Source organism: Arvicanthis niloticus, chromosome 2, assembly GCF_011762505.2.
Source record: "Arvicanthis niloticus isolate mArvNil1 chromosome 2, mArvNil1.pat.X, whole genome shotgun sequence".
In the NCBI taxonomy this organism is placed as follows: Eukaryota; Metazoa; Chordata; class Mammalia; order Rodentia; family Muridae; genus Arvicanthis; species Arvicanthis niloticus.
Window position 1 is genome coordinate 76,686,284 of NC_047659.1, and position 27,572 is coordinate 76,713,855.

Sequence of the window (27,572 nt, forward strand, 5' to 3'; positions counted from 1 at the left end):
CAAAAAAGGGGGGCTTTCTTGCAGTGTGCAATGAACTTTTTGTCAGTTCAACCCCCATTTGTTTTATTCTCACTTGCTCAAGGTAATACAAGGCAGCACAACAGAGGCTCTTCTATTTTGTGGCGAAAGATCCCCCAGGGAAACCACAGGGCCCTTCTGCATGAGGCTGTGGTGCACGTACTCACGTTCAGCGATGGTGAGTGGAGGGTAGGTGAGGTAGAATCCCACCAGCTCAGCTGAGAGCTGGCTAAGGAGGCTGCTGGCCACGGTGCCGTTGAGGAACGAGCTCTGGTTGCCCACAGCATACACCAGTGTGACGGCTTGGGAGGCATTGGACGTGCTCACGATCTGAATGACACAGGAGCAAAGGGGAAGGAGACAGGCCAAATAAGGTGAGGGTCTGTGTCTCATGGAGGCCGAGGAAGGGACGTTTCAACAGAAGTCGTGGGTGGCGATGGAAGGGCAGTGGGGAGACAGCAAGGAGGAAAAAAGAATATCAAATCATTGTTTACAGATTGCAGGAGCATGCCAGGCACTGGGTTATGGACACCTCATCTGCATCTTGATCTAACCCTGGGAGTAGCATCCATTTATGACTGCCTTTCATGAATAAGGAAAACAGGGCCTAGAGTAACAGGAATTTGCCTGAGGTCATAAAGCTTATCCATAACATGGTTTGAATAGGTTTGGCCCCTGTAGACTCATGTTTGAATGCTTGGCCCATGAGGAGTGGCACTATTAGGAGGTGTGGCCTTCTTGGAATAGGTGTGGCCTTGAAGGAAGTGTGTCTCCGTGCTGGTAGGCTTCAGGTCTCCTATGCTTAAGTTCCACCCAGTGTGGAATTATAGTCCCCTTCTGGCTGCCTTTGGATCAAGATGTAGAACTCTTGGCTCTTCCAGCACCAAGTCTGCTGGCACACTGCCAAGCTTCTCACCATGGTGATAATAGACTGAACCTTTGTAAGTGTAAGCCAACCCCAATTAAATGTTTTCTTTTATAAGAGTTGCCTTGGTTACAGTGTCTCTTCACACACACACACACACACACACACACACACACACACACACACACCAAAGTAAGATAGTAACAGGATTTGAACTCAAGTAGTCTTGATTTTCAGCTTTTAACTGCTCCTGTGTCCTTTATTTGGGCTAAAATATCTCAAATGACTTAAAATTCTGGAAGTAGAGCATACAGATATCAACGGAGAGCCCAACTGTCAAATGTTCTGGGATCTTTCATATCAAAAGGAATGTGCACCTGGTGTTTTGAGCAGGGTGACTGAATACGGGCATAACAGGAATTCAGAAATATCAGAGAAATCCTTTATAGAGCAGTTACTTTGTTTTCTGAACCATTAATTGATGTGGATTATGAGGGGAAAGGTCTGTAAGATAGCATGGGTTTCTTCTCATGCTCATCTTATTTCATTTTTTTTAGTTGCTGGGGGTGGGAATGAGGTTTTCTGGGTCAATGTATGGATAAAAATATCTCAAACATTTGAAAAACATGAGCAGGAGAAAAATCAGTGCTTAGCAGGGAGCTTTTGCTGCGTCGTGTGCAGTGTGTGCCATTTCTCTCCAGATCTCCTTGCCACTGCCCTGTATGTCACAGAGGGCATCCCGTAGGCCAGCCCTCAAGGACTACACAATGGTTTCTTTGTCCAGTGATGTTGGCTAAAGAGGGCGGAGTGGACATGGTCCTATTGTCCTTAGTGGCTATCTGTCCACATCCCTCTAGCTGCACACAAGGCTCCTAACTTCTCTAGGCCCTCACAACTCACACTGTTTTCTAGGGCTGTGCTTTGCTTTTGAGAGTGATCATCTTAATAAATGTAAAATGGTGTCTCATGACTACTTAAGTGTCCGGTCAAAGCCTTTTTATTGCCCTCCCCCCATCTCTCCTCATGGTGATAGTTCAAACCCAGGGCATTATGCATAGTAGGCAAATTCAGCACAGATCCCAGACCTCTTTTCCCATTCACTTTCTTTTAATGGATGCATGGCAGGAGTTCTCTCTGTGTCTTTAAGTTCTGGGTCTAGATATCAGCCACTTAACCGATAGACGATTCACAATCCTGTGGTGTCTCTTATTCTGTTATTAGTGTCACTTGATGGGTGAAGTTCTTGCTTTTGAGGGCATCCAATGTGTTTGTTTCTCTTGGCTCTGTGGTCTTTCCGGTGGGGTCCAACACACACAGGCCTGCGAGCTCTTTCCTCCATGCTCTGACCCCCTTGGCTTTAGTTCTTACATGCATGCCTTTGATCCACTTGAGAGATTTCGGTTGATGATGTTAGGTATAGCTTCAACTTCCTTCTTTTGTAATGTGATATCCACTATTAAAAAGATTACCATTTTCCTCATAGCCCAGCCTTGGTAAAAATCGTTTTACCCTATATAAGTTGTTTTTTGTTTTGTTTTTTTTCCTAGCCTCTATCTAGACCATTGGTCTCTATGTCTTTCATACAGTTGAGAGCACACTGTTTTGGTTATATTAGCTTTTTAAAAGTAAACTTTTGAAACAAGAAAGTGTGACACAGAATTCGTTCTTTGCCAAGATTGCTTTTGCTGTTCAAAGTCTTTGGAGGCTGTATATGGACTTCAGGATAGATTATTCAGTTTCTGTCTTTAAAACCATCACTAGTGGGTTTTTTTTTTTAATCTTTCTTAAAAGATGTGTGTGTGTGTGTGTGTGTGTGTGTGTGTGTACACATGCATGTATTGGTGTATACAGGTGCTCATGGAGGCCAGAACAGTGTGTCAGAACCTCTAGAGTTGGGCTGTGAGCTGCCTGATATGGGTACTGGGAACTGAATTTGGGTCTTCTATAAGAGCAGCAAGCATTCGCTCTAGCCCCTGCTCCTCCCGTCTCTGTTTTCCGAGACAGGACTATGTACCCTGGCTGGTCTTGAACTTGCTAAGCAAGCAATACTGCCCTTGCATCTACAGCAATCATCCTGTCTCTGCCTCTAGAATGGGATTTTGGTAGAGATCATATTCAATCCACAATTCTCATTGGGGAATATTGAGATAATATAGTTTAAGCTCTTTCAAGCAATAAACACAGCTCTGTTTCTATGCCTTTGTATCTTCTGTAGTAAACTTGGTCACGCCTTTTTATGAAACCTTTCATCCCATCTCTTCACTCACTCAATCTGGTTCATTAGCTCATTAGATAGACCGCAGAACACTTTGTTGCCACCACCTTTCTCCTTCTGTGACAGTAACACCATGGTCCCTGGGAAGTCACCTCCTTTCTCCACTTTGTCCATGTACTTTGGGTACGGCTGCTCCCTTCTCATGTTTCAAGAGTAGGCGTCTGTGCCAGACCATGTTGACCAGGATATTTCATCTCCTTGGCCACAGTTACCAATTCAGAAGTGGGCACAGTGGGCCAATGAGAGGCAGTCCCAGGGTCTGGACTGCAATGACACCAATAAACAAACAAAAAATAAATAAAAATTTTAAAGGCTCTTTGGTTTCATAAGACCATAAGCAATAAGAATAAGATAAATCTGGAAGTACCAAGAATTACTCAGCACAGGTAAGAAGTGTGCAGGGGTTGGAGAGACAGCTCGGTAGTGAAGAGCACTTGCTGTTCTTTCAGACAACCTGGGTTTGTTTCCCAAGCACCCACATGGCATCTTAGAGCCATCTGTAACCCAAGTTTTAGAAGATCAGAGGCCATCGTCTGGCCTCCATGGGCACTGTAAGCACGTGATACACAGATGTTCATACAGTAGGCAAAGCATACATATACATATATACAGTAAAATAAAAACCAATAAGTCTTAAAAGGAGAAGAAAGAAGAGGAGGGGTCTAGAGGAAGTCAAGCCAAAAGATGAACAGAGAACTTCCTGAAGACAATGTTGATGCAGCTGGATCCAGTTGTGCCTCTAGCCAATAAGCTATGACCTTCTCAGTGGAGGGAGGCCAGCACAGCCTCTTTCTGCTTGTCTCATAAGCTTGTATTCTGTTACAACCCTCATGGAGTCAGCTATAATCTAGCTCCTAATGCTGCGTGCTTTTGTTAAAGTCACTTTTCCAATGACTCTGATATTTACGTTTTTTTAATCCCACAAAGTATTCAAAGTACCATGCACATTATATTTAATATAATGAAATATAAATGTGTTACAAAAACATCAATTTGAAAGTCAAAGTATCATGATCTTAGGAAGACAGTGAACATGAAGTTATCTGTGATGATATAGGGACCAAGAAAAGAGTGTTAAATCCAGTGACATTACTTCATAATGGCCAAGGCCAATCATAAAATGGAATTGATAAAAATAATTCAGTCAATTAATTTTGAAGGCTTCTAACATGTTGAGGAACATCTCAAATCTAGTTAGATGCAATGGTCAAGTCACCTGTTCTAGTCTTTTCTAAGGAAGCATTGTTCCTTACATTTCATCTGATGACCCATAACCAGCTCAAAACAGGCTGAAGGCCAAGGGCAACTTATTTATCATGGTATCTGATCTCTCAGCATCTAATAAACAGCAGGCACTCAAGAAATCTCTTAAAGTGTATTCTGTACCAATAACCACCTAGGTTCACATACCAGCTAAGACCAGAGGTCTAACCCTGAAGAAAAAGATTTCCCACAAGAGCTGAGTCACACTGCTTACATAAATCTTAAATCTGTGACACATTGTTAGATCTTAGATCTTAATAAGAGCAGAGTCATAATGAGATCCTCGCCACTGAGTTGTAATGAGATCCTCGCCGATCTACTTTGCCTGAGTCTGGAAAAGGAAAGCTGCTTCTGCAAATTAGATTATGTGCTCTCTACATTGTATTGGCTTTGCTGATAATTCACTTATGCTAAATGTCAAATTCAAAAGCCCCCGGTCTAATTGCAAAGGCTTTAGTTCAGTAGACAAAATAGACACAGAATAGTAGCATTAATTAGAGAATTTGGGGGCTGGATGAATATTATTAAGAAGTGTCTATCCTTACTGAGATCTTAGCTACACACACACACACACACACACACACACACACACACACACACACACACACGGGTCTGAGAAAGGCTTTTGGTTGTGCTCACACTGTTAGCCAGTTCCCTGGGAAAGTTTTGTGCACTTGCCAAGGGCTCAGGGACACTCTTCCTACACTGTGTCAGTGTTGGTACAGCATGGTGGATGAGAACACAGAGTTTGTGCTCACATCTTTGCTTCATTCTTTTCCAACCATGTGACCTTCCGGGAATGTCATAATCCTCTCAGTTCTCACCTGAACAAAATGGAGATGATATCTCAGATGTCTGATCATTACACAGAAGAATATTTGTAAAACACTGAGCACAGTAGCTGGCTGAAAGCGAGCCCACACTATAAAAGGTGTCTTTCATGGATGTTTTTGTTTGCATGTGATGATATTTTTGTGTTGAAATTTGGAACTAGCTCAATAAAAATCACACAACAGTTAATCACATAAAATCACAATGGAGTTGGTGATTTAAAATCAATTCACAGGCACCATCAGCAGAGGAAGGTGCTTGCCTCCAAGCATGACAACCTGAGCTTGATTGCTGGAACCCACATGGTGGAAGGAGAGAACTCATTATCTGTCCTCTCAACTCCATGTTTGCATCATAGTATGTACTCCTCTAAACACACACACACACACACACACACACAAACACACACACACACAAAGAGAGAGAGAGAGAGAGAGAGAGAGAGAGAGAGAGAGAGAGAGAAATATTAATTCAACTTATAAGGTATACTCAGGTTTAATTCTCTAATAATAAACTCATTAGAAAGACTGGATGAAGCATTACATATAAAAAACAAATATTCATCTGGAACTGTGGTAGGTTCATAGTGACATGGAATCTTACCTGCCATAGCCAGATCTCAGCCACCCTCGCCAATGCCACAACTATCTATATCACCTGCCCAAAGTACAAACTTACATTTGCATATGACAGTTTAGATGGGGGAACCACATCATTTCTGGTCAATCTATGCACTATGGCTGTCTGTCTTTGCAGCCTGACACCCCTGCTCCCTACCTGAACTGTCAGGTTGCTCCTGGTGTTGAGGACCTTCCTCTCTGCATCCTGGAATGCCTTCTGCAGCCTCTGCTCCATTGTCTGGGCAAACCTGCAGGACTGGATGTTGTCTGACTGGCTTACAAACTGCAGCACTGAAGAAGAACCAGGGATCAGCACTTGCCAAGGCTCTGTCTTAGTTCCTCAAATTTAATAGCAGCCAATATACAAAACAGCATGATTTTTAGGTTACAGAAATGAAGCAAATAAGCAAAAAGACCAGACAAACTTTAATTATACTTTGAAAGTGCCTCTTAAGATGATTTATAGCAGAGGATAATTAAAAGCATGATTGAACCCAAGGTTCTCTCCAACACAACGGATATCATGACTTTATCCCATGAGACTCTACAGACATCTGCTCAAAGATGACAAACAGTGTCATCTATTTCTGTGGATGGTGACCGTCAAATGTCCTCCATCACTAAGCTGACAGTTCCCATTGCAGTGGTTTCTCCACTCTTGTGGTTTACAGACTTTGCAAATCAGAAATTACAAGGGAAATTGAGAGAAAGGTGTCAAAGCCTTTGTTGGGGAACCCCTTCAATAACAACCAAACCCATTAGCTCCAGACTATAGGTTTTATAAGCACTCAAGTCTTAGTACTAAGACTGCTAAGAAATGGGGAAACATGGTATTCTGTGCTGTGACTCACGAAACATACAGATTGAGAATAAAAGCCTCTATGGGGGAATGAGTCTAAGAAAGTTAGGGTTACAGCCACTAGGCAGGATTCTGGGACCTCTGATGAACAGGGAAGTTTGGAGGTATGAGGACTACAGAGGTGGAGAAGCCACCAGCAGTGGGGCTTTTAAACAGAAATCTGCTTGTCTGGTCCTGGGATGATGGGGCCTTTTCCCTTGGGTGACTTGCCTGTCTTCAGCTGGAAGGCACCTGCAGGCTGGGGTTTCCATGGAGAGGCAAGCACTGCCACAGACTGTAAGTTGGGAGTGTGCTGCTTCAGATCGGCAGTGACATTGCTGACTCCATACACACCCAGCACGTCCATCACCACAGCCGGCAAATACACCAGCCTCCCTTTGGTAGCATAATAGCCAACTGTGACATTATGAGAATATTCCAGAATGTCCACCTACAAAACAAATGGGACCCCCAGAACTCGTTGTTTATTTCCACAGTATTTTAGGTTCTTCTCTTGTGTTCTCAGAGCCACAGCTGTTACTTAGAAGACTAGACATTCCCATTGAACAAATATCCTAACGACCCCATAAGGTGCACATGTGAGTTCCAACGTATCACAACACAAGAAAGTAAAACTCAGGCTGGGGGATTGTGCACTCGGATGCTGATTTATATGTAAAGATTATTTTCTATCACCTCTGACTGGTCAATAATTTGATGAGCAGCCAATAGCTGGGCAGGAGAATAAATTAGGGCAGGACTTTCCATCCCAGTGGGGGGGGGATGAGAGCGAGAATGATAGAATGAGAGAGGGAATGAGAGAGAATGAGAGAGAGAATGAGAAAGAATGAGAGAGAGATAGACAGAGAATGAGAGAGAGAATGAGAGAGAGAGGAGGAGAGAATGAGACAGAGAAAGGGAGAGAAAGAGGAAGAGAGAGAAGGAGGAGGGAGAGAGAGGAAGAGGGATGAAGAGAGAGGAAGGAAAGGAAAAGAGAAGGCATGGAGACCATGTGGATGGACCAGGAGGATTTGCCATGAGGACCAGAGTGAGCCAGGGCAAGACTCAGATGCAGGTAAAAAACCACATGGCTAGAAAGTAAGCAATGTAGACGGAGAAAAGCTCAGAACCTGCCCAGCATAGTGCCAGCAGCTTGTTGATAAAAAAAAAAATACCAGGTCTCTGCATCATTTATTTGCGAGTTAAAATGGACTGGAGTGGGCATAGAAATGCCCTGCAGTTATGTGGTATCAAAATGGGTGAAGAGCCCGCCCCCACAAACTCACATCAGACCCAGATGAGATAAAGCTGAACCTGGTTTTGGATTCCTTAAGTGTTTTAAATCATCAAAAAGTCAGAAAGGGGACAGCGGGCAGAAGGGATGACTAAGGAACAGAATGTTGGTTAGGAAAAGTTACATCTCCCCAGTCCTGGGAAGCAGAAGGCAGAGATGATAAATGCGATAAGGCACCTTCTGGGGATGGGCCACAAAGTAACTAAAGTGGAGTCTTCCCCTTGAGACAGAGAGGAGGCCTTCAGACTTGGCTCCATCCCTGGCTTAGCTACTGGTTCAAGGCCTAGGTGGGGATGAATCAGAGGGCTTCTCTCCCAGATGAGTCTTAAGGGACATTGATGGTCTGAGCCCTCTCTTTCCCAGTGGATAGTTGTATGTTTATAGTTTTAAATGTGGGTTTTGCTTTTTAATATATTAAATGTGGTGTTTATCATAAAATTAGAGTTTTGAAAACAGAATGACGGTTGCCTCAGGTATTAACCATCACCACCTGCAAGGTATATCTTCTTTCAACCACTTTTACCCTGGAACACATATCTTATGTATATATGTTTATATACATGTAAAGAAATATACATGCATAGTCATACAAATGTACGGATGCAGAATAGATGCTGTTTTATAATCTCTTCTATGCACGAGTGGGTTGTGTTTGTGTCTGTACATATATGTGGGTGTGTGTGTATGTGTGTATGTGGGTGTTTGTATGTATAGTGTGTGTGTGTTTGTATGTGTGTGTGTTCATGGCCAGAGGTGGAACCTAGGGCTCTGTGCACAGTAGACAAAAGCTCTCCCCCAAGTGGATCCCCGGGCTCCCCTCTGTTATTCATTGATATAAAACACAGATCACATTCAGTCTACCATCTAAACCGTGCTTTACACCGATACTTTAAATACACAGCTAATGGCTACGACCAGCACCACCATCCATCTCCCATGGACTTCATGTTGTAAAACTGTATTTCTATGTGAAGCTACTTTAATCTGTGCATGCTTTCCCGGTGTCTGCAGCTGCATCAGTGTCATGTGGGACGAGGGAGACAGGCTAGGCAAAAACCATTTCCCTAACATGCACAAGGCCCCAGGTCACAAATATTTTTCAAAGAAGCCAAGAAAACTGATTTTGCTACATGACAGGTGCAATTTGGTCCTTGCAACATATATGTTCTCCACTGGCTCTTTACTAAAAATGACTAACCAGGGAGCTTCAAGATGGCACATGAACATGGCCCCAAAGAACACCAGCTTACCCAACGAGCAAGCGGGGAACTTTTCAGCCCTTCTAATTACCTCAAAGCACAAGCCTTGGTCCAGGAACTCTTTGCTTTTAATTCATTTCTAACCCTTGCATGTCTTTAAAAAAACAAAAAAAAAAACAAAAAACAAAACAACAACAACAACAAAAAAAACAACCAGTAACTAAACAGAGGGGATGCCAAGCTCCGCCTCCTGGCCTTGTGCAGGCAGCAGCCGCTCACTGGTACTTAGCAGACTATTTTTGCCACTACCAGTTACTCATGGCAAATGATCCTGAATTACTGATTAACTGTATTGTATTAATTGCATTGTGCTACTACAAAGGTATCCAAAGAAATGTGCAACGTTTACAAAGTGCACCAAGTGTTTTTAAGGACTAGTGGCTGTTGCAGTGGTCATGTGCACAAAGGGACAAAGCTACAGAGGTCATTGGAAAAGGACTGCGGTTCAGTGGAAACCATGCCAGGCAGATGAAGGGGAGCAGTTACATGTTCAACTTTCGAATTAAAAAATGTTGATGTCTCCAGTGCAGGGATCACCCAGTCAAGAGTGCTTTTCCCTCCTTCTCTCCCTTCCTTCTTCCTCTCATTTTCTCTTTTTAGAATCGTAAAAGAGAGACTGACAATGACCAGTAGAGGATGTGCCAAAACCTGATCCCTGGTCCTCTGTGTGATGGGTGGGGTGGGACCCCTAGCCTGAATGCAGCTGTCACCCAGACCATCGAGAGAGGAAGCCAGATGATATGTTTAAGTGGTACAAAAGGGAGCTCTGTCTGCCAGTTGCATTTACTTGGGATGAACCCAAAAGACTGAAAAACAATGCCTCCATTACTTGGCTGTGCCATTGAAACCAGCCAGCAGTTATTAGGCAGTACTTGGCATGAAAGTGTTTGGAGGGAAAAATGTTTACTTCTCTGTCTGCTGCTGGCACAGCAGACAAAGTGGAACTCTTCTTACAGATCTAAGTAATTTGGGCTTTTGTTGTTGTTGTTACTAGTAGTAATGGTTTGGGGGTTGGGTTTCTGAGACAGAGTCTTAGTCTGTAGCCACAAACTTGGGTCAGTCCCCCTGTCTCAGCCCCTCATGGTCTGGGATTATAAGCATGCAATGTCTACCAGGCTTTATTATCCCTGTCACATGCCTAGAAACAAACACTATTTATAAGCATGCAGAAGACAAAGAGAAAACAAAAGCAAAACACTAATGGGCACCTTCTGGAGGATACTAAATATTCCTCAAACGATGTAACAGTGGGACAATGTTTTAAAGTATAAAAGTAATATAAGGTAATTACTCTTAAGTTTTCATCTTGAAATGACCTTCCCTCCAGCCACAAGATGTTAGCTACCAGCCAAAATGACAAAAGATTCTACTTTTGGCAAGTGTGGGTGTGGCATCTACAAAGGAGGAAAACACCTACTCCTACTCTGGACCCAAGAGTTGAAAGCCAAGAGCTTACGTGAGCGGAGATGTCGTTCTGGTGGAAAGCCTTCCGCAACGCCTGCGTGAGCCCTTTGGTCACACCAAGCTTCAAAGACTCACTGCTCTGTATTCTCCTCTGAGTTAGGAAGAAGACTGTGGGATGAAACAGAAGCAAGAATGAACCGCACAATAAACAAGCAGCCCCCAGCCTCTATGTCTATCAAATCCAGAGCACAGCTGAACAAGCAAAGGTCCACCATCAGATGACAAGCTGGGAAAAGTGACTATCGGTTCTAATTAAGGCCTAAGCCATTTATAGGGTTCTAATGCCAAAGAGCTTGTATGCTGAAGGCAGTTTATTTCTAACCCATGCTGCCTCTGACCTTGAGGACCAGCCTCTGTATGCCTGGTCCCCAGTCAATCAGGCTGCAACCACTTTTCTGTGACAGCATCCGTTGACAATGTACTCAGAGGCGGTCCCTGAGCTGGATCCTACAGCTCTAATCAACCCTGAATCCAGAAGGGACAGGTCTACTTCACAGGTGGGGATGCAAATGGTATCAGTGACAGAATTTAATAGTCACTATTAGAAGACAACAGAGTCGTGTCAGGGCTTGTGGAAAAGGCTGGGATATGAGAAGGTTTCCATGGGGACTGATGTTTCCAATGAGTACTCAGGGGCGACAGCAGTCAGCTAGGCTAGGGTGGGGGAGACTGTGACCCCTCTCCCCATACCCTCCCAGATCCATGAGTGCCAAGTGGAAAGGCATGCTGGGCGTGGGGGGGAAGGAGGTGAATCTTGGCAGTGTACGTGTTTAGTTTGGTTCTAAGGGAGACAGAAAATAAGGGATTTATAACAAAGTAATGCATTCTAGAAGATTCTTTTGACTACGGGCTGACAAATAGATTGAAGAAGACAGGTATGAAGACAGATACGTGTATAGGTTTGCAGAAATGATAACCTATACAAGTAAATGATAGTGACAGCAGCCACTAGGCAGGTGGTAGTGGGGGGACGGATGGAGAGAGGGACATTCAGGAGTGAGAGTGGAAAGAGCTGGTGTCCAGTCACCATGGTCAGCTGAGGCTGGTGCCAGGGCAGGGTGTTTCTGAGTGGAGCAGGACTGGGAGAAGGTAAGGATCTGGAGAGGGAAGTGGGGGATAGAAACCCAGATGGCATAATTTTGAGAAACAGAAAGAGATACTGTATTTTCTGCTGTGCCTAGTTTCACAGTTTCCCATTTTAGAAAAAGATATGTCTTGAGATATAATTTCCTTTCTTTCTTTGTGGGATGAGGAGGAAGGCGGGACGTGAGAGCTCAACACTGGCACGCTCTTTCAAATAATTTGTCTAATGCTTTTTATAGAAAACACTGCTACACTACTGGAAGCAGGCTATGCATGCTAGACTTGCTGCAACCGGGAAGTGGGGCGACGGAGAGAGCAACCCCACTTTGCCCATGGCTCCAGTATCACCTGCCCCAAAGAAATCACCTGACATCAAAAGAAATTCTAGCTTTCTCCTGCGTGTCTTAACTGCTTGGCATCTGCTGATTAGGAAAACCTTTCTGAATGGTGCAGCACTCCCCAAGATTTTGTGTTAAATGAATCACATTGTTTATTCATGTGAGACATCCCTGGTGTACTTCACAGACAAAACACGCTGTGTTCTGGCATTCCCTGACCTACTGGAGTACTTGGGGTTTTCCTGGGCACCTCTGACATCAGAACCAATCCTGAGAATAGAATCCATGTCATCCGATGTTCTCCTTCTCTGAAACTTACTAAGAGTTGAGGTTTCTCAACCTGAACATATGGATTAGTCTGGTTCTGTCTTTCCACCTCATGTGTGTCCATGTGCGTATGAGTGTGTACATGTGAGTGTGCATGCACATACACACACTCAACTGAGTGCAGGTGCATGTGTGTATTTAGTTGTGTCCAGGTTATTCTTCAGGTACTACCCACCCTGTTTTTTGAGACAGGGTCTCTCACTGTAGCTCACCAAGTAGGCTAGATTGACTGGACAGTGAGCCCCAGGGATCTGACTGTTTCTCCTCTCCTATAGCTCCGGGCTTATAAACTATCATACCCAGCTTTTTAAAAACATGGATTCAAAAACTGGGGTCCTCTTGTTAAGCACTTTAGCAACTGAGTGTTGTCTCCAGTTGCAGACAGTCATTACTGTGCAGACTGAGCACTGGGGAATGTCAAACTTTATTCTAGGTGCCTGCAAGTTCCAGATAATACTCGCCTCCACAAGTGTGACAACCATGAAGTCTCCAGACAGAGCCAAATACCTCTTGGAAAGGGAGGGCGAGTGTGCTCCTGATTGACAAGCACTGATCTAAGAGAACTCTTATTATCATCTTTGAAGTCAGGACTGCTTCTTTGTCCTCAGAACAATAAGACAGTGACCTCTCACCTGTCTTCACTAGGAACTTGTGGGACATCTGACAGTCCAAGTTGGATGCCATTCTGCCAGTTGTGACCATTGCAGTAGACACAGCCGGAAAAGCAGCATCTGTGTTTCCTGTCTGCAGAGATGGCAGTCTCGTGGCCTTTACTGATGCTGTAATGGATGTCAGCCCAGCTGTGATTGTCAGTGGGCGGGGCGTGGATGCTCTGGGTGTGTCTGGCCTGGTAGGATTAGGGAGGCCAGTGTGCATGGCTTGTGGCTTCTTGGGGAGGTGTGTTGTGGACAACAGGCCTGACGCAGAGCCTGTGGCCCCTTGCATGGCTGTGTGTGTGCTCATGCTGTGTGCTGTCCGGGCAAGCATGTAGGTTGGTGTGAATGGAAAGGCTGTGTGGATTGTCCCTGCTGTCACCTTTGGGCCTGATGCTGCCTTGTTGGTGACATTTTTAGCTAGAGCAGTGGCCAGACTGCTCTTGGCTAAGCTGCTGCTGCTGCTGCTGCTGCTGCTGCTGCTGCTGCTGCTGCTGCTGCCGCCGCCAGTGCCCTTAGCAGTCAGGGCTGCAGACAATGGCGCTGGACTTGATTTTCTCAGAAACAATGTGGTGGTGGCGGCAGCTGCTGCGGTTGCTGACAGTTCTCCCTTGGAGGACACTGAGGTTTCCACTGCAAAGAGAGAAAAGGAAAAGTTTGTCATTGGACCGGGATGCACACGCCACTGTCTTGATGATGAAGGAATGTCACTTATGAGCTAGTGTAAGAAGTCTCTGCACTCCAGGCTTGCCGAGGGGAGAACTCGGGGAAACAGCTTTTGGTTCTTTAAGTCAATTAGCCATAACAAGAATGCCGCTTACAGCAAAGCCATGGTTGTTGATAACAAGGACATACATTTGAATACTTTCAAAAAAAAAAAAAATCAGGTAGGCAGGGTGGATCGGCGGCATGCCTGTCTGGAGCTGCACCTCACTACCGAGCGAGGGGAGGCAGGCTGCTTCAAAGCAAAGCGGAGCATCTGTGTGGAGCTTGAAGATGCTTTGGCCGAAAAAACAGTCATACCTGTTTTCTGGGTACCAGGAAACAAACTACCTGTGTTAGTGGCTGCACCTGTCCGTTTCTTGGGGCGCCGAGAGGTTCGCAGGACTTTGGAAGGGGTCCTGGAAAAGACACCGGTTGATACGGAAGGTGAGGCTGTAGATGAGTGATATTCCAGGACACTCTGGAATTGTGGGGAGCCATTTTTCCCTGGCGATAGATAGATGTCACTGGAAATTTGTGAACCTGTGTCTGTTCCGTCTGAAAGCATTTGGTGCAAGCTAGCTGCAGAAGCTAAACTTGGCCAGGTTGGCCAAAAAGGATGGGCCAGCCGGATGGGCAGCCGTGACATAGGCTGTTGACTTGTGGATGAGTAGTCATGAATCATTTCTGTGTCAAAGTCTCCAGCATGCTTGCCTGTGAGCTGGAGGTCTGTGTGGCTTTCGACTACAGCCTCTTCTGACAGTTGGAGAGGCTGACTGGTACCGGGACTGAGGACTGGATCCTGGAAGTTAAAGCTGTCTGCAGCCACCAACTGCCCAGCGGGCTCTTTGAAATTCTGAGATTGTAATACATTGACAGCTGAAGTTGTACCACTGGGAAGAGCCGCCGAAGCTGGATGAGGTTCCCAATCTGTGGAGTTAATTGTATGAGTGTTTACATTGGGATCTGTTTGCTGCTGCAAGCCAGATATTGCCGATTGTGTTGCGAGGGATGCAGTTTCTGCTGAAAGAAAGCTCCAGAAAACATCTGTGGCTGCTGGCTTTCCCGTGCCTCCCATTGTTGGGAGACCATGGATGTCAGTAGAGGAGGAAAGCGCTGTCACTTGTTTGGAAGCTGAAGCTGGCAACTCTGACTGGCTTGTGACAGCTGTGAGAGTCTCCAACTTGGTGCTGGGAGAGCCGGGAGAAGGGGCTTGTGTGGTGAGCATGGATGATGGAGGTGACCTTGGAGGAGAGAGGTCTGTTCTTAGTGCTGTCATGATGAGAGGTGATTTATGGCCTGTGTTAAAATCAGAGGTGGATCCATCCACTGCACGACGACTGGAGGCCTCTTTAGTTGGAAGAGCCCACAGAGAAACTGTCCCATTTGTCTTCTCATTTGTCCAGAAAATGGCTGCTGCCCTGTCCTCCTTTTGCTGAGGAAATGTCCAAATTGTAGGAGGGAGATTAGGAAGTTTGCTTGAGAGGAGGTGTGTGGCTACATCAGGAAAGTACTCATCATGGCTGGCTTCCTGGGACGTGGGTTCCTCTGGCACAGGGGCTGGAGAGGTATGATCTTTATTGGGCTGGAGGACAGTAAGCAGGGAGAGAGGGGCGCCTGTCCCCTTCAGTGGTGATCCAGGAGCTGCCTCAGAATGGACCATTTGCCCTTGACTGAGTGTGGTGAGAGGCTGAGGAGGAGGCACCAAAGAGGAAGGTTTGTTTTCTGGGGAGAGGGTGGGCTTTCTGGAATTCTCTGGCACTTCTGACAAATGTGGCCAGTTGGCAAAACTATTTGTAGGAGGAACAGGGGCTAGCTCTCTGCTGGTCATCACTGACTCTGCAGTCTGCAAACGTGGGGCCCAGGCCTCATAGCTTGCTGCCGCTGAGTGCAGATAAATCGGCAATGATACTGCACTGCGCCCTCTGAAAGGCCCCGCTGTGTGGACTGGCTGGGTGGATACAGGACTCGAAGCCTCTTCCAACATGGACCATGAGAAGGTTCTACCTGGAAGGTCTCCAGGGGCTAGGGAAGGGAGAGACAGGTGGTCCAGTTCTGCCATGGAGCTCAGGACCCCAGGAGTTGGGGAAGCTGCTGAGCGGGGACTCTCTGATGGGGACAGCTCAGCGTACTGCTTTGTTGAGGATGTAGAAAAGTCTAGGTGAGGGGTACCTATGAAAGTCTGGGCATTTCTGGATGAAAAGAGGTTTGTTTTATGAAAAAATGGGCTTAGGACATTAACTGGGCTCTGGCCTGAAGAGGAGTCAGCTGGTGTCATTTGGGGAAACAAAGGCACTTTGGTGGAATGCTCTACTGGCTTAGGAGGGGTGATGGAATGTGGTGAATCAGGGGCCAATGAAAATGATGGTGGTGGAGGGAAAAGAAGAAAGCTGTCTGACCTCAACAGATGCTTTGAAAGGGAAGGCATCCCTACCAGGGGCTGTGATGGGGAGATAGCACTCGAGGTGGCTGATGGGGCTGTAGGTAATGGGGGAAGCATGCTGGTGTGAGGCAAACCTGACATGTCCGCTGCTTCTCTTCCCCCTTCAGGCCTTGTTTGGACCAGAGTCTCAGTGGGGTCCTTGGCAAGATCCAGGGAGGCGCTATGTCCACTTCCTTGGTAAAGGGATGAAGAGAAGTCCACATGAGCCCTGGTCCTACGGTGTGCCTTGGGCAGAGGTGTCTGGGATAGCTGTGGCAAGGTTGTGTTGTCAGGAGGCTGTCCCAGCACATTCTTGATTCTGTCTGCTGCTGAGGAAGACTTGACTTCCAAGAAAGGCCATGTTGGTGAAATTGGTAACAATTTCCCAAGGGGAAAGGACTCTGAGGTCGGAGTGACATGTATCTGTAGTTTGTCTGTCCCTGTGAAAGAAAGCATCCGCATGAGACATGGGATCAGGATGCAGCTGTAACAGGCAGGAGCTGGAGACAAGGAGCAGGCAAGGCAGGCCCTGCCTGGCCATAGTCCTTCCACTCATCACAGAACCTTCGTGAAACAATTCAAACAAGGAACCAAGTAAGTTCAGTGTGTTGCAAGAAACCCACAGTGCAATGCTTATAAAAATTAGCCTTTGATGAAGGAATTTTTTGAAACCGAGTCTCACTATGTAATTCACAGATATTCACCTGCTTCTCCCTCCCACGGCTGGTTGATGGAGGGATTTTTAAACAACATTATGGGAAACACTCAGGTATTTAAATTGTTTTCTATCACTTACTAGGCTTAAAGCATACAAAAATGAGAAAGATGTGGCTGCCTGCAGCTAGCAAATGATACCAAAGTAGACACGACCCAAGAACCCATGATGCACAGTACTGAAGGACTGTTCTCCATCAATGTGAAAAATATATTCAAGGAAATATCTCAAGGATAAATGGCTTCAATAGAACGCATTTCTCCTGGATTTAAAAGGATTTCTGGTTCTTTGTTCATGCTGTGTCAAGGAGCAGAAGGGATTTCTTTCACATTAGGTTATTTTCCAAAAGAAATTCATATTCCACCTAGAAAAGGAGACACCTCTCAAAAGGCCTGTTGTCACTAGAAGCACCTCCTGAGACCAGAACTGTCAGCACAATGTGTGACGCCCAGCAGGAAGGTGAGGAGGGATTGACACTCAGCAGGAAAGGAGGGCAGGGAAGATGGAAGTCTGGGACAGCACATGCCCTGCTCTATGATGACCCCTTCCTGGCTTCTCTGGGTTGATGGTGCATAAAGTAGCTAAATGTTCTCAACTAATATTTCTCTTCTTACTACCCAGCCCAGTGTGTGTGTGTGTGTGCGCATGCGTGCGTGTGCGTGTGCGTGTGTGTGTGTGTGTGTGTGTAAGAGTATCCATGCATGTGGAGGGCAGACACCACCCTTAGGTGCCATTTGTTTCTCAAGAGCCATCCACAGTTCTTTGAGACAAGATCTCTCACTAGAACTTGCCAAGAAAGCTGGGCTAACTAACCAGAGAGCCCCAGAGATCAATCCTCCTCTCTCCACATCCCCCATGCTGGGATTACAAGCATGCACCGGTGTGCTTAGTTTTTTACTGGCCTCTGGAGAGCAAACCCAATTAGTTCCTCTTGTTTCAGGGACAAGGACTTGACCAACTGGGTGGTCTCCTCCGGCTCTAATTTTAAATGAAAGGAATGATACTTGAACAGATTTCCACACTCTCTGTGAAAACATTAGAGTCATTTGATAGAATCCATTTATTAGGAATTCAGGTCTGGTTGATACTTATCTTCAGCCACCCAGAGTTGGGCATGTGTCTCTGACTGCATATAAAGAACAACAGACACAGCCAAACTACTCCACCCAGCTACTGTGGGGAAAACAAATAAACTCATGGAGGTGGAGGGACAGGCGGGGTCTGTGCAGGAAATCGCGGAAACAAACAAGCTCTGGTCACAGCCTGGGCTTGCTTGTTTAATGTAAGAGGAGCTGTGGACCACAGAGGGGACGCCCTCTGCTGGAAGAGCACAAAAACAGGCCCCTGTGAGGGGTCCTGCCTCCCAGGGCTAGCCTGCATCTCCACTTGTTTTTCTCAGGGACTGTATTTTGCCAACCAAAAAAAGAGTAACAACTGGAGAAAGTCTTATAATAGGAAAGCTTTGTGAATATGCAATAGCCTCTCCATGTCAAAAGCTGAGCTGTAATTGTCTTCTGAAATGGTTTTTCTGTTTTCCCCTTGTGCAGCTTGGAAAAAGAAGGGTAGATGGTGTCTTTCACCCCAAATAAGAACACGTAGACAGCTTTCTTTTTGATCCTCTGTGTTCTTGTGATTTTCCTTTTTTTTCTTACTAAAAATTTTAAATTATTTTATATGTATGGGTATTTTGCCTGCATGTATCTATGCATACTACATGCCTATCTGGCGTTCATAGAAGAAGGTGTCAAATTCCCTGGAACTGGAGTCTCAGCTGGTTCTGAGCCACCATGTGGGTACTAGGAATTGAACACTGGTCCTTTGGAAGAACAACAAATGCTCTTAAGCTCTGAGCCACCTCTCTGGTCCTGTATTCTTGTTTTTAAGTTTTTCCCATAGTTGGGATTCAGATATAAGACATTGGCCTCAAGTTATTTTAAGGGTTTGTCAGGTATAAACCCACACTGCCAACATCCTCAATGGGAGTGTTACATTATGTAAGGCAAACAATGTCTTCTGAGTGAGCCATCCTCAAAAGGCTGACTGGCTCCTTATAACCATATCAGAACTCTTGGGCCTCTATCTACAGGACCCTGCATTCCCTATGGCCTCAGCTAGGCAAAGCCACCTTCAATGGACTAGGGGGGAGCAGGAAGCATATGGCTCCGGGACACTTAAGTCTACATAGCACTATACGGAGGTTCCCACTCTTCTTGGGACCTGCTTCATGGTTTACAGTGGAAGTTGTGCTCCAGTGTTATCACACGTGACTTCTCAAAGGCAGCCACAGTTTGACATGGAAGGTACATGGCATGGCTTTCATCCTCTCCAGTCCCCATCCATGTCATCTGCCATACAGCCTGTGGAGTGTTTGCATCTAACCGTGTTGTGATGCATGTGATTGAGCAGAACTTCTATCTAAGGTAGCTTTACAGTTCGTTATTTTACAGTTATGTTTTAGAATCTTTTTTATGATTTGGATGTCAGGTGATAGGATCTCTGTGTGCTATTTTAAAAACAGATTCAACCATTGGTTGGATTCTGGAGTCAAAACAAACTTGTCTTGTTTCAAAGACATAGCCTGGTAACGAAGGAGAATGCTTAGGCCGAGCAGCTTTTGCTTTTAGCAAGATGTTCTCTCACAGACATGCTGCAAACAGGGAGAAACGGCTGCTGGGTGGAAACGTGGGGTTCACTGACCAGAACCGGAGGGGGCTGATGAAAAACCCCAGGCTAAACTGAAGAATGATGGCCCCGAGTGGATTTGTTTCTTCTGACTAGAATCCTGGGTTTCCCAGGGGAGCCTTTATTCTCCCACACGATTCCCAATGGGAAAGGAAGTAAACTAGAGACAGTTTTAAGAAGTGCCATCTGCTGTGCTCCGGTGAGACACACATTAACACTATCTCTACCTTCTGAACACATGAACTCATGAAGCCTCATGAATGAACTTTTTAAAATATCACGATGATTGGCTGGGCACCATGTGATGAGCTCCCATTAACGAGTGATAAAAAAAAAAAAAAAAAAAAAAAAAAAAAAAAAAAAAAAAAAAAAAAAAAAAAAAAAAAAAAAAAAAAAAAACAAACCCAAGTGTGTCTTCTAGCTGAGACATTTAATGTTGAAGGAAGACACTCTAGAGATCCCTCTCTGGGCCAGTGACATGTCTCAGCAGACGAAGGCATGTGACACCAAGCCTGACAACTTGAATCAACAATGTGTATCTGCAGGTATGTCAAAAGATAACTTTTGGGCATTGTTTTCTGTCCTACTATGTGGGTTCTGAGAATTGAATTTAAGCCATCTGGTTTTGTGGCAAATCTCTTTTTATGCCATCTTGCTGTCTTCAAATGTTGACTATTTTAATTCAACTGACTTTTCACTATTCAACCCTTGGAATATGTGTTGAATATTTCTTAAGCACTGTTGACTTTAGAGTGTAGTAACTTAAAAAAAAAAACTATCAATGACATGCATAAAGCTGAGAAAGAAGCCATATTCACCGATTAGCAAGTGATACCCACTTACGAGATGATTGGGGTGAAGAACTGCAGAGAATAGTGTTTCAGTGACATGCCAACTAACTGAAATTACTGGTAAATGATACAGGGTAGAAGTAAACATACAGGCTTATCTGTCTTCAAAACTTCCTTCTGCAGAGGTGATCATGGAGGAACTCCCTTCAAAAATAATTTACTTTCTGTGTAGGAGAAGCTGACTGAAATTCACCATGAGCCTGAAGAAATTCAAGATAGCAAGAAAAATCTCAGCCTGTAGTAAAAAGTCTGCCATTCTTAAACCAAAAGGTATTTCATACATTGAAATTCACATCTGTATGTAAGTTATATACCATAACTAATGAAACAAGCATTCAATTGCCTATTACACAGAAGATGAGCCCAGTTCCAAGAGATTCTATATTCTCTTCTGACTTCTGTGGGTACTTACATATGTATGCCTCTCTCTCTCTCTCTCTCTCTCTCTCTCTCTCTCTCTCTCTCTCTCTGTGTGTGTGTGTGTGTGTGTGTGTGTGTGTGTGTGTGTGTGAGAGAGAGAGAGAGAGAGAGAGAGAGAGAGAGATTGAAAAATAAAAACAGCCAGGTGGTAGTAGCACACACCTTTAATCCCAGCACTTGGAAGGCAGAGGCAGGTGGATCTTTGTGAGTTCAAGGCCAACCTGGTTTACAGAGTTAGTTCCAGGACAGCCAAGGCTAAAAACAGTGTAACCCGGTCTTGAAAAAACACCCAAATAATAATAGTAGTAGTAGTGGTGGTAGTAATAATAATAATAATAATAATAATAATAATAATATCATCTCAGGAAAAGAACAAAGAAATTAATTACATATATGCAAGAACTTCCTGTCTAGAACTCTAAGTATAACTGGAAATAGTTCAAGAATTGGCAAACATTATTACATGAGATTGAAAAGCTCTACACAGCAAAGGAAAGTATCAGCCAAGTGGACAAACAGCTTATAGAAGGAGAGCGAGCCAGCCAGCTTCAATCTAGATCCAGATCTGGTACATCTGGATAGTGCATTTAGAATCTATGAAGAACTGCAAAATTAAACACCACAGACATAAAGCTGCCAGTCAATAAATGGGCCAATGAGCTAAAGTCGTCTCAAAAGAAGAAATACAAGTATCCAACAAATAATTATTGTAACGTCCAACATCCAACCATCAGGTAAATTAAAACTACTTAGAGGTTCTGCATCACCACAGGCAAAATAACTGTCATTTAAAAAGCAACAAGGATGTAAGGAAGTAGAAACCCTTAGTCACTGTTGGTGAAAATGTAGATTGGTGAAGCCACTATATAAATCAGTATGGACATTTATCAAAAAAATTAAAAATAGAACTACCATACGACCCACGTACAGAATTCCTGGGGATAAAACCGAGGGACCTCTGTGTCTCATCACTGAGACACCTGCCCAGCCAGGTCTGTTACTGTTCTATTCACAATAGCCAGGACATTGAACCAGCTTAGGTGTTCATTAACAGACAATAGATAATAATTATTCAATGGTAAAGAAAAAGGAAATGTACAGAGAAACATGTGGAACTAGAAAATACTCTAAGAGACGTAACCCAGGCAACAGGTAACACAAAGACCATGTGTCTTCTCCCATACACATATCCTAGCTTCTACATGTTTGTGTCCACATGTATGTGGGATGAAGGTGGATGGAGGCCATGAAACTAGAAAGGGGCCATGAGAGGGGAGAGGAGGTTTGAGGTAAGGGAGATGGGAGGATAACAGAAACCATGTGATATGGGGATCCGAAGAAGAATATTGGGGACAGAGGGGTGTAGGGAGATGGGGAGAGAGGAGCAGGGAGAAGAGGATTAGACAAATTAGTGTGTATGAAGGTGTCAAAAGGAACCTATTATTGTGTGTCACCGGGGATTCAAAAATAAAACATTAAATTAAAATTCTAAAACTGAGTTAGGACTCAGCTATGGTTCTTTGTCCTGCTCCACCAGGATGACATTTGAGCGTCACATTAAGAAACTGACATGGGGACTGGCAAGATGCCTGTCTTAGGTACTTTTCTATTGCTGTAATGAGACACCATGACCAAGGCAACTTACAGAAGAAGAGATTATTTAGGACTTACAGTTTCAAAGGGTTATTAATTAGAGTGTATCAAGCAGGCAGGCAGGCATGGCACTGGAACAGTAGGTAAGAACTTACATCGTAATACACAGGCACAGGACAGAGAGAGCTAGCTGGGTGTGGGAATAGTGTGGGCTTGTGAAGCCTCAAAGCCCAACCCCAGAAGTACACCTCTACCAACAAGGCCATATTTCCTAATCCTTCCCAAATGGTTACAGCAACTAGGGACCGAGTGTTCAGATATATGGGCCTCTGGGGGGCCATTCTCATTCAGATCATCACAATGGCTCGGTGGGTTAAGGCACTTGCTACCAAACCTGATGGCTTAGTTTGATCCCTGGAACCCACGTGATGGAAGAGAGAAATAATTCCCCAAATTTGCCATGCACATGCAACAAACAAACAAACAAACCAAGTACAGACTAGAGAAGTTGAGACTACAATGGTAGTTAAAATCGGTCAGGAGATTAGGAGTAGGAAGGGATGGGGAGAGGTTGGTCAATGGTACTAAGTTAAGGTTAGGCAGAAACAGAATGCTCTGGTGTAGTGCTGCCTAGTTCACTGGCCAGAGCTAACGATGATGTGTTGTACATTTCACAAAAGCTAGAAGAATGGACTTTGTCTGTTTCACCATAAATATTTAGGAAATGTGTTCAACCTAGTTTTAAAATATATCTATGCATCAGACCATGCTGTGGCATCCAATTAACATGCACGGCTTTTATGTTTTCATATATCAATTAAATTTAAAGGTGTTAGTACTTTATCTTACATGTGAATGAGTGTTTTGCTTAGATGTATTCATATGCCCCATTGCATGTAGTGCCCAGAGAAGCAAGAAGAGGATGTCAAAACCCCTGGAACTAGAATTACAGGTTTCTGTGAGCTGCCATGTGGATGCTGGGAACCCAACTCAAGTCCTCTGCAAGAGCAGCAAATGGTTTTTAGCCTAGCCATCTCTTAAGTCCCCTAAATGCATATTCAAATAGAAGATGCAATCTAGGAGATGATCTTGGTGGAGATCTTACCTTGTAAAGGGAAAAGCATCTTGTAAAGAGGGGTCCCTGTCCTCCTGCACTGAGATCCCGGGCGACACTCAGAGGTTTACGAGTGTCAAAAAAGCCTAACGCCCTGAAATATCAGTGTTGTCAAAAAGCTTCGGACAAAGAGCTTATCTCTGAGGATGAAGTTAGGATCTTGAGTTAAATATAAAATTGGATAACTAGAGCCTTCAAGTGGCACGTTGGCTAAGTGTTTGTACCCGCCATTGACCTTAGGGACTCATTTTCTCTTTCTCTGTCATGAGGGCTGTCACAAACACGTAAAGAGACCCATTGACAGGGATCTGCATCTCTCTGACACAAGTGGGAAAGGTTTTCTGAAACACTCATTTACTTGTATGTGTGTATGTCCACAGCACAGCACACATGTGGAGGTCGGAGGGTAGCTTGCAGGAGCCAGTTCTCTCTTTACTCCATATGTATCCTGGAGATCAAGCTCAGGTCATCAGGCTCCATGGTAAGTGCCTTTACCCATAACCCATCTGACCGGTCATAGAAAAACGCTTTTGGATGTGTTATTTAACAGTAGACCCAGGACCAAGGGAAGAAAGATTATTGCTTAATAATAAAAGAGAGACTCCTCTAATTAATAAAACCGTGGGAAGCACAATGCGCTAGTTTAAGTTAATGAGCTCATCACTGCTACATGTACTCGAATGTGCATCTTTCAGATCGGTTCATCTCTTCCTCCCTTCCTTCGTTTTTCCCCTTCTCCCTCCTCCTCTCTGTCCCCCGGCAAATGACTGCTATATGCCACACTCTGGAGTAAACAATGTCTTGGAGGAAGAAAGCATGACCTCTGGGGCATAGGGAATATTCGGGAACAAAGTCATGTTTTGGAAGAAACACTCTGTCTCTGGGTTGAGGGACAAACTGGCAAGAGTGGATGGCAGCAGACCAGTTAGGAGACACCTGCAAAGGTCCAGGCAGAAGAGGCAGGAAAGCTGCAAAGAAAGTTGACCCAAGAGAGAGACAGAAATAGAGACTCCTTTGTGGCCCCACTCAGTCTTTAGAAATTGGGATTCCAGTATTTCCCTAAACACTTTTGTGTGCATGCATGTGGCAGTCCTTTTAATGGCTGCAGTTTTTCTTTTATGGCCCTGAGTGGGTGGTTTCCTCCTCCCCCTTGAATCAGAGTGGACCTGAGTTTGTTCTGCCAACTAGAGTGTGGCAAAATAATGCCACATGGCTTTGGAAGCTATGTCGTAAAAGGCCACACAGCTGCAGCTGAGTCCCTGGGAAGTCCCCTTCTGTCCTGGAACCTGGGAGCCACTCTGGACAGCCCACACCACAGGCAGACAGTATTCCAGACTCAAGCACCTCAGCCAGACAGCATACACACTTGATAAAAGTGGCCTCTAGATCATTCTGCCCCCAGCAATTTAAATCTCTCCAGCTGTGTAAGTTTTTCCACCCAGTGCCTGACATCACGAAGCAAAGATAAGCTGTATCCATTGTGCACTGCCTAAATTCCCAAATCATGGGCATGTTAAAGTTAGTACCGTCAACACTGAGAGAAGAGTGGGGAGCTGCACAGCAAGAATCACTGGCACAGCACATATGGGGTTGTGTCCTTTATTTCCAGGAACTGGGTCTCTAAAGCCTTTATTAGATTCTTGACAGGAGCAAGGAACCGGAAAAAAAAAAAAAAAAGGTACCTGTCATGTCACTAAAAAATTATTATAGTTTTTAGAACAATGTCTTTGCTAATTAAGCAAACTCATCTGTATTAATTAAAGTTGTTTCTGAGGAAACCTACAAACAGAAGAAATGTCCTTTATTCCACTTTTTATGGTATGTGTGTTTGTGTGTGCCCATGTATGTGTGTGTCCTGTGTGTGTTGTATGTATGTGCCCATGTATGTGTATGTTGTATGTGTGTGTGCCCATGTATGTGTGTGTGCTGTGTGTGTTGTATATATGTGCCCATGTATGCGTGTGTTGTATGTGTGTGTGCCAATGCATGTGGAGGAAACCTACAAACAGAAGAAATGTCCTTTATTCCACTTTTTCTGGGCTAAATGAGACACTGTCTCAAACATAAATAAATAAACAAAAGGGGAGGTAAATTTGGAGACATGTAGAAAGCTTAAGACACACAAAGGGCTACACTGATATCAGTAGTTATCTTTAATGGCTTCCACCTTATTCATCAAGTCAGGTCTCATTCAAACCCAGAGCTCGCTGACATGGCTAGTCTTGGTATCTAGTTTGCTCTGTAAATACTCTGTCTCTACCCTCTGGGATGGAGTTACAGGTTGTGGACCCCTCAAGGCCCCCACCAGGCATTTACATGGGCTCTAGGGATCCAAACCCAGGTCCTCACACTTGCCCAGCATTTAACCATTTAACCATTTCCCCAGCCCAGAAGAACATTGTAAAAGTAAAACTGAGAAATTAGGTGGGCTGTAATTATGGTTCTGGCTGGCACCATATGAATAAAGGGGAATAGCTGGGTACAGTGGAACACACCTATGATTCTAGGACTTAGGAGGAAGATGCAGGAAAATCAGGAGGATCAGCCTTGGCTACATACATAGTGCATCTGGGCTAAATGAGACACTGTCTCAAACATAAATCAATAAACAAAAGGGGAGGTAAATTTGGAGACATGTAGAAAGCTTAAGACACACAAAAGAAGGCAGGGTGATGAAAGTCTACTGTAGGTGATGTCTGGCCAGCTCTGAGGTGGCCATCATGGTCCACTGCTGGTCATTCCTTTTGTGATATCCCTCCTAGATATTGAGAGGGACCTGTGACTTATTTCTAAGCAAGAGACAAGGAAAGGATACAATGACCTTATCTATGATGCCACTGCCCTAGCAGACTCATTCCCTCACAGTGGCTTCATGAGGTAAGAAGCTTGATTGTGTGAGTCCTTGTGGCAAAGACCTAGGTGGCCTCCAGACAGTCATGAGGGACCATGAATGGCTGGCTCCTGTGTCGACAGCCTTAAGGAAGCCAAGACCCCATTGTGGCAGCCACACAAAAAGCTCTGCCTATAACTGCAAGTGAGTATGGATGTGGATTCCTCCCTAGTCACACCTCCAGATGTCCATGCAGCCAGCCAGCACCATAGTTACAGCCTGGAACCCTGTGCAGAAGATCCTGGTGAGCTGGGACAGTGAAGCTTCCCTAGCCAGGTGACCCATAGAGACGTCACATAATAGCAACTTCTGTTGAGCCATTAAGTTTGGGGCAATTTGTTATATTGCAGTAGAAAATCACTGAGTGCAAGACATGGCAAGATTCTATCTTAAAGTGGAAGGAAAGGAGGAAGGGAAGGAGGGAAGGAGGGAGGGAAGTAGAGAGGGGAACGGGGAGGGAAGGAGAAGGGAAAGAGGAAGGAAGGAAGGAGGAGGTAAGGAGTGATGGGAGGCAGTATGGTAAGGCAGGAGTACAGGAAGATGAGACAGAGCAGAGGATATCACAATTGATTTGGTAGCATGAAGGATGGTACAAGGTTGTTTTCAAACTAGGACAAAAAGTAGCTAATACATCCACTGGAATATCACAGTGAGTTGTGAAATAAGAAGTCTAACATAGCACCTGAGATGTGAAGAGAATGAAGGTTTTGCCGAGTAGAAGCGTTGCCACAGCAGTAAATGGATTAGGGTGTTGCAATGAGATGGGATGCCCTCTCATGCCTGAATCCCATTTTAAGGGGAAGAAAAATAGTGGGCCAGTCTCGTAATACAACCTTATGGGGTTTTCCTCAATGAACTCCTACAGATAGTGTGTATATGTGTGTGTTAATATCCACACACACACACACATACACATGGAACTGTGGGTATGTGCATTTGTGCGTGTATGCATGTGGAGGCCAAAAGTCAACATTAGGTGTCTTCCTTGGTGACTCTAGCTATTGTTTGAGACAGAATACGTCATTGAACTTGGAACTCACTGATTTGGCTGACTG

The 27,572-nt window shown here is 44.7% G+C and overlaps 1 protein-coding gene and 1 long non-coding RNA gene across 6 annotated transcripts in view; one reads left to right on the forward strand and one right to left on the reverse strand.

The window, feature by feature from the left end:
- Positions 1-27,572, reverse strand: part of Kiaa1549l (KIAA1549 like) — a 279,869-nt gene that overhangs the window by 103,055 nt on the left and 149,242 nt on the right. For 2 of the 4 annotated variants that reach the window (XM_076929361.1, XM_034495033.2), the window contains exons 2-7: positions 14,182-16,692; positions 13,108-13,761; positions 10,720-10,835; positions 6,942-7,161; positions 6,030-6,163; positions 186-348 (exon numbers count right to left, since the gene is read on the reverse strand). In XM_076929361.1, coding sequence (XP_076785476.1) covers positions 186-348; positions 6,030-6,163; positions 6,942-7,161; positions 10,720-10,835; positions 13,108-13,761; positions 14,182-16,692 — 3,798 coding nt within the window. The remainder of the gene's footprint in view (positions 1-185; positions 349-6,029; positions 6,164-6,941; positions 7,162-10,719; positions 10,836-13,107; positions 13,762-14,181; positions 16,693-27,572) is intronic. The other 2 variants (XM_076929363.1, XM_076929362.1) reach the window with 1 other exon arrangement.
- On the forward strand, positions 15,769-17,562 carry LOC117703427 (uncharacterized). 2 transcript variants are annotated; one of them, XR_013108719.1, is made up of 3 exons: positions 15,769-15,830; positions 16,381-16,846; positions 17,052-17,562. It is a non-coding gene; the product is annotated as an uncharacterized LOC117703427 (long non-coding RNA). The 2 variants fall into 2 exon arrangements; XR_004606164.2 differs by having other exon boundaries at positions 15,780-15,844.